This window comes from Hippichthys cyanospilos, chromosome 6 (assembly GCF_059441005.1).
Source record: "Hippichthys cyanospilos isolate Australia breed blue-spotted pipefish chromosome 6, RoL_Hcya_1.0, whole genome shotgun sequence".
NCBI lineage: Eukaryota > Metazoa > Chordata > Actinopteri > Syngnathiformes > Syngnathidae > Hippichthys > Hippichthys cyanospilos.
The window spans coordinates 17,057,045-17,064,112 of record NC_142374.1 but is presented as its reverse complement, the minus strand read 5'-3'; the positions used below and the strand labels follow the sequence as shown (position 1 = coordinate 17,064,112).

Here is a 7,068-nt window from a genome sequence, read left to right as displayed (position 1 = left end):
ATTCAGAATTCCACGTTTTTCGAAATATGAACCGCCAAGGACATTTGGGGGGGAGGCTGTGTGTGTGTGTGTGCGTGTGTGTGTGTGTGTGTGGTGGTGGTGGGGGGGGCTTTGACTTGAAAGGGAACACTTGAAATATGACTTTCACACACCAAGCAGCAGTTTCACAAATGCAATCAGTTGATTTCGTATAAAAAGAGGCTTCGGCCTCTATTGCTAATCCCAGTTGAATTTGACTGTCAAACTAAATATTAAACCAGTACATCTTGTTTATTTTAAAACAACTACATAGCTCAATCTTGCTCATAATAGTGCCATACTGTCAAAACAGATTATGTCAAATCTATACTTTTATAAAGTACTATATTCTGAAGTGCTATTTTTCTGGAACGTATTACTGAATTTCCAGTCATTTCAATGAGAAAATATGATTTGAAATACACGGTGCACAAATGCGGATGACTTGTTTTCAAGTTTGTGTGGTCAGTTGCCATTTAGGTCGTCACAGTTGGCTGACAGCATGTGAGTCTAAATCATGCCACCACCCACACACCACACTCCCAACTCCTTCTGGTTTTGCCCGTTGTTTCCATGGAAAGTCACATGAGGATGGTACACAGGCAGACCTCGAGGGACCCACCTGATATCAACTATCAAATGTGCGGTGCGTCATTTTGTTGTGCGAAGCTCGGCTCATTGTGATTCCGAAACGTCTGTGCCGCTAAAACTGTCAGAGGACCAACTGTTTGTCACGGCAAACTTGCATTTGGAAAGCTTAAGCTTCACTGATCGGCTTGCTGCAGGATTTTGCTTGAATAAGCACATCGAAGATACTCACACTCTTCACTATCATCAGCTGTAATTGTGAAAGGCCCTGCAAAACAGCCTGTACTCTGACTCAAGGCCACCAAGTGTAAATAGACCTTGAATCTCTGGGGAGTTTCTGTCAACAAATTGTCCCGTTTCCTATGAACAGGAAATACAGGAAGGAAGTTAAAGTTAAGGATAACATTTAACAAATGCACATTTTGTTTCTTTCTAATCTCAAAACTATCATTGCATTCCCTGGGACTCCAAGAACACTTTACACACCCAACGAATGACGTAAATGCGTGTTACTCGACATACTAATGAGATTGTTTTGATTCTTTAATTATATCTACCGGTGGTAGGTTTTGCATTTGGTACGTTGGTTGTCAGGGGGGGACTTTCCCCACTGGAACAGTTCAGAACCAATACTTGTGTAGAGCAAAAAATAGCATATTTAAATAAAGGGCATTACATTCACGAACAATGTTGATTCGTAAACGTATGAACCCTTCTGTGATATTGTGGATTAAATTGACCCCTTTTAAAACCTAAAGTAAATTGTCGAACGCAATTGTTTTTAGAGGAATAAGCAAACCTCCGTGGTTAGTATGTCAGTTCAGAGGCCCGACTTCAAATCCAGCTCACTCCGGCCTTCCTGTGTGGGGTTTGCATGTTCTCCCCATGCCTGAATGGGTTCTCCAGCATCCTCCCACATCCCAGAAACAACGTAGGCGTATTTGACACTTTAAATTGTCCTTAGGTGTGATTGGGTGCATGAAAATAACACTGTGACTATGTGATTAAAAAAGCCTATACATGACACAGGTAGTGTCCACACACATCATTTCAGTCTATCAATTTAATTTCGTTTTTCGTTTTACACACACAAAAAGAACACTTCACTAGGGAACCTGGTTCCAATCTAAGGGTTAGGGTTAGGCGTGTGGGAATACATACATTTGGATTATAATGATCGTTTTTTTTTTTAATTGAAACAGAAACACGTTTATTTACAAAGACTTTTATTTGTTTGTGATTTGAAGTAGAACATAACATACAGTCTTGTATGGCTAAAAATGAGAAACAAGCAGATGTAATAATACTAAAACAACAGTAGATGGCAATGTTGGCTGAAAGAACTACAGAAAATCCTGTGCAGTGAAAAATAAAGATCATCGGACAAAATAATAGGTACACTTTCACAATATCCGTTCCTATGAAAATAATCATTCTGATTCTTACTGTTTAGAACTGAACTTGTCTCACATTGATACGCGTTTTAATGAGGCGGGCAAAAAAAATCTGAATATTGCAGTGCAGTTCTATAATTATATATTTAAAGTGACTGTCATCAAAATGGCACCATTACCTTTATTGTAAAGGCCGATTTTGTACTTGCTGTTACTCACTGTGCACGCGCAAGAACAGCAGTGAATATAAAACGGAATACTGTCGTTTAAAAGTCGCATGAATGTGATAAGTGTGGTATTCACGTGCAGCAGGCGATTGCAATATTTAAACTCTTGAAACAGTTAGTTTGATTACATGGCAATGTGCTTGCGCGCAAAGTTGAATATTGCTATGAAGTGTTATTTGTCTCCATACAGACACAAAGAGGCTGCAGGCGAGCCGAATGAGGTCAAAGATTATGTTTAGGTCTAGCTGATCAATTAATCATCATGCTCTTCAATTATGAATTTGGTTGGAGGACGCGAAGCTGCTGTATCTTTAATAGAGAAGAAGCGCGCGGGATGTGGGAGAGGCTGCGCGCTCCCGACGATGTCTTGGCTGGATGTTCGGCGACGGGAGCGCGCGCAGAGGATCCGATACTTGCAGCAGAAAGGGAAAATCATACGCGGACCGCAAACTGCTCACCGGGACCAAAACATGTTGCCTCCATCGCACCCATCGCTGCAAAAGTCATGTGAAATGATACATTCGTGAGATTTCTTTTGTTTTGTTTACATTTACACTTCTTTTGAAGCTTTTTGACAGGAAAGTCGACTGAGATTGACAAGAACCGGGAAGTTATTATTGGACAGGTAAGTTCGTTGTATTTATGAGGCAGATAATGGAGGATGCAAAAAAATGCACAGGTTTGTTTAATTGTATAGAAGAAAGGAAATTACATGTATATGTATTCCTACCTAACAACCGAGACCCGCATTACTGTCGGATGAATTTTCGACAAGAATGTTAAGGGGTTGCCTAAATGGTAGTGGGTTGCTTCACAGTTCAGACGTTTGAGTTTAACATATTCTCCCCTTGCTTGTAACTTTTTTTTTCCACATTCCAAAATGTATATATTATGATCTTAAAATTGTTGGGTCAAAAATAAACCGATTTTAATCATCAATTGAAAATGGACCCACTACCTGTGTCAATATGGAACAATTCTTTGAAATGTTTTGTAAAAAAAAACAAAAAACAAAAAAAAACATTTTGATTTATAGCACAACTGAAGACAGGATAAGAACTAAATAAAATACATTGATGTTTTGATATTTTAATTTGCACTTCTGCTGCTTTTCCAATCTATAAAGCATACATGTTTGATGCCATTTTGTTAGGCAGATTCGAGGACATGGTATCAGTACTCCACAACTAAAAAAATCTGGCCAGAAATATCCCTATACTGTCAATATGACACGGACTGCTTACTAATGGATTTTTGACTTGCAAGCTGTCAATGAAAAATGGATGACATCTATAATTATCAATGGAAGATAATGGGTTTTAATGTGGATTCCCGACTTGAAATGAGTGTTGTTGTTTTTCTTTAATGCTTGCAGGTATAGAAAATGGCGCAGAGGCTCGCAGCACTCGTGGCTTTGTAGCAATACTGGTTCAAAAAGAGATTGAGCGCTAACTGATGGATTTTTGACTTGCATAGCTGTCAATAAAAAATGGAAGACATCTGGAACCATCAATGGAAGATAATGGGTTTTAATATGGATTGTCGGTTCAAAGTAAGTGTTGTTTTTCTTCAATGCTTGCAGGTATAGAAAATGGCGCAGAGGCTCGCAGCGCTCCTGGCTTTGTGGCTCACGCTGCTGGCAAAGGTGGACTGCTGTCCAGAGCAGTGCACGTGCCAAGACAAATTCGCCCACCAATTTGCCGACTGCGCTTACAAGGACCTGCTGGCTGTGCCCGAGGGTCTACCCTCCAACGTCACTACAGTGGGGCTCTCGGCCAACAAGATCAAATCTCTGAAGAGCAAAAGCTTCGTCAATATCACCCAGGTCACCTCTCTCTGGCTGGCTCACAACGAGATCGTTTCCATCGAGACCAACACGTTGGCCCCCTTGATTCAACTCCGCAACCTGGACATCAGCTACAATAAAATAGTCAACTTTCCATGGGAGGACTTGCTGAATCTGACCGCCTTGCAGCTTCTCAAAATGAACAACAATGAGATGGTGAACCTCCCCAAGGATGCCTTTGCCACGCTCAAAGATCTGCGCTCGCTGCGCATCAACAACAACAAATTCACCACCATCGTTCAAGGCACCTTCGGAGCGCTGTCCTCCATGTCCCACCTCCAGATCTACAACAACCCCTTTGCGTGCTCCTGTAGCCTGGAGTGGCTGAGGGACTGGATCACCACCACCAAGATCTCCGTCCCAGAGCCAAATTCAATTGTGTGTGAAGCCCCCGAGCACCTGAAGGGTGTCATGGTTACAAAAATCCCCAAGCTGGACTGTCAAGTTCCAGTTGTCACGATAACATTCCAGCCCGATATTGGCAGCGCAGACCTGGTTGAGGGTTCCATGGTTGTCTTAAACTGTGAAACCAAGGGAAATCCAAAACCCCTGGTTAGCTGGGAGGTGATTGCAGGGAATCAGAACTTCCTGTTCCCTTTGCCCTCCACAGGCGATGCCAATGGCCTGCCGATCAACGACAAGACCACCAACAATTGCTTCCTGGTTTTTCAAAACGGCACCCTGGTCATTCCTCGCCTGACTAAAAAGGAAGACGGGAACTACACTTGCCTGGCGGTGAATGATCTGGGCAAAGCGGAGAGTACGGTGAAGCTGTCCCCGGCAGTTAGTAAAAAACATGTGACGGTAGATTCCACGGTGGACAAGATACGCCCGTCCTATAACAAGCCCACTCAGCCCAAGAACTCCAAAAACAATGTCATCAACTGGACCAAGGGCGAGGAAAGGACCAAAATCGGACCCGACGGTCCCTCGGACAAACATAACGGCGCCCAGGAGGAAGGGGTTTCCAAAGACCCCATGTTTACCAGCAAGTGCGGCGTGCGTGATGGCAGCGAATATGTGTCTAACCACGCCTTTAACATGAGCCTGGACGACCTCAAGCAGTACACCTTCGACTTTGGCGTCATCGCCCTGGAGGTGTCTGAGACTGAGGCCAAGGTCAAACTGAACCCGCTTCAACTAGCCCGCAGCAAATCCAACCTTCATCAAAGCCAAAACGACAACGCCGAGTTGGTGGTTAAAGAGCCCGTTGGTCTTTACCAGTCGGCTTCGGGAAAACCCGGCCCGGACATGCTCTACATCTGCGTGGACACGGGAAATGGACACTCCCTCATTAAGTGGTCCAACATCGAAGAGGGGATCAACTCCTATCACTTCACCGGCTTACACCCCGGCACCAACTACACTCTTTGTCTCACCTACGGGGGACAAGACTGTCAAGTTCAAGTGGTCTTCACAACCAGGAAAAAGATTCCCTCTCTTCTCATCATCGTAGTAGTCAGCATCTTTCTCCTGGGCCTGGCCACTGTTCCCCTACTGGGGGCCACCTGCTGCCACCTCCTCTACAAATACCAAGGCAAGACATACAAGCTCATCATGAAGGCACACAATCCCGACCAGATGGAGAAGCAAATGACTGGAGACTTCGACCGCAGGACGTCCTTCGTGGAATCTGAGAAGACCTTCAACCCCAGCGAGATGGGCGAGGGGGAGGGAGAACCTCCAGAGGGAGAGGGTGAAGCTGAGGGCAGCGTGGCCACGGAATCCATCCCCGGGTCTTCATCCAAGACCAACCAGGAGGAGTTTGAGGTGGGCTCGGAGTACAGTGACAGACTACCGCTGGGGGCTGAGGCGGTCAACATCTCCGAAGAGATCAACGGAAACTACAAGCAGCCAAGCCGCTGACAACCTTGTAAGATGCTCTTCCTTTTGCCCCCCCCCCCAAAAAAAAAACTATTTTATTTTATTCTTTCTTTACCTCAGAAAAAAAACTCGCCTGTCACTGAGATTGTATAGGAGTCTGTTGTAATGTTAACGTCTTATAAACACCAAAAAGGGGCGCTAATTCACTGTGCAGAACAGCGGCTTTATTTACTGTTCTGCAATGTTTCCCAACCTTTATTACGATATGGCACATGTTTAGCTACGCGAGAGATAGATCATGGCACAAAAAGGTATTTATAACCTAATTATTTCAATGGAGGATTCACAGATAAAATGTTTAAATCTGCCGCTGGTAAACAAAATAGTGTCGGACCAATAATGTGAATTTGTACATTTTCGTGTAATCTAGTGGTTGGGAATCGGTACTCTCGAGCACAAAACACATGCAAAAAAAAAAAAAAGAAGAAGAAGAAAAAACGCCAATACACAGTGCATTGATAGCATAGGGATCAATTTTTAAACTCGTTTTTAATAATCCGTTTGAAAAATGAAGCCTCAGGTAATAGAGCCGCAAACAACGATGTAAAACTTGCGCCAAACGGTTTCAAGGAGACTTTTAAATCCTTAAAATGTTTACCTACAATTTACATGTCATCTTTCACGACGCGATGCTTTAAATGTGCAAGTGTTCAGCCGAGCCATCATATCGTCCATGGCATGATGCTGTTTTATTACTCCTGTGCTTTTTACAAGTGTATTCCTCCTAGATGACTTTATTTTGATGTTAGATGCTGTCAATCTGTATTGTGAACATGTACATTTTTAGTGTAAAATGAGTTTTTACGAAGCCCCCAAAACGAAAGGATGCAGGAGAGCGTCCGTCGGCTTCTCTGTTCTTACTTTAATACCTACAGTGAGTTTTTTGTGAAATATGTAAAACGGAAAAAAATACTAAGGTTTCAAGATTTTTTTATATCATTTCTTGTAAGTGGGATTAATAAAACATTTGAAAAAGTGCTTCTCTGGATTTTTTTTTCTTATGCATTTATCAACAAATATGGGAAGAATATTGTGCGCGGCCCCTGTCGTTTTGATCCGACGACAAAAGCCGTATTTTCCTGTTTTTGTTTTATTTGAATGATATTCATGG

General features: G+C 43.0%; 1 protein-coding gene across 1 annotated transcript; it reads left to right on the top strand.

Annotated features, from left to right (window-relative positions):
- The first annotated feature begins 2,568 nt into the window (after window positions 1–2,568).
- islr2 (immunoglobulin superfamily containing leucine-rich repeat 2) lies at window positions 2,569–6,935 on the top strand. Its single transcript, XM_088417049.1, has 2 exons — window positions 2,569–2,852; window positions 3,810–6,935. Exon 2 carries the CDS (start codon window positions 3,819–3,821, stop codon window positions 5,937–5,939), a length of 2,121 nt encoding a protein of 706 aa, XP_088273175.1. The 5' UTR covers window positions 2,569–2,852; window positions 3,810–3,818; the 3' UTR covers window positions 5,940–6,935.
- The last annotated feature ends 133 nt before the right edge of the window (window positions 6,936–7,068 follow it).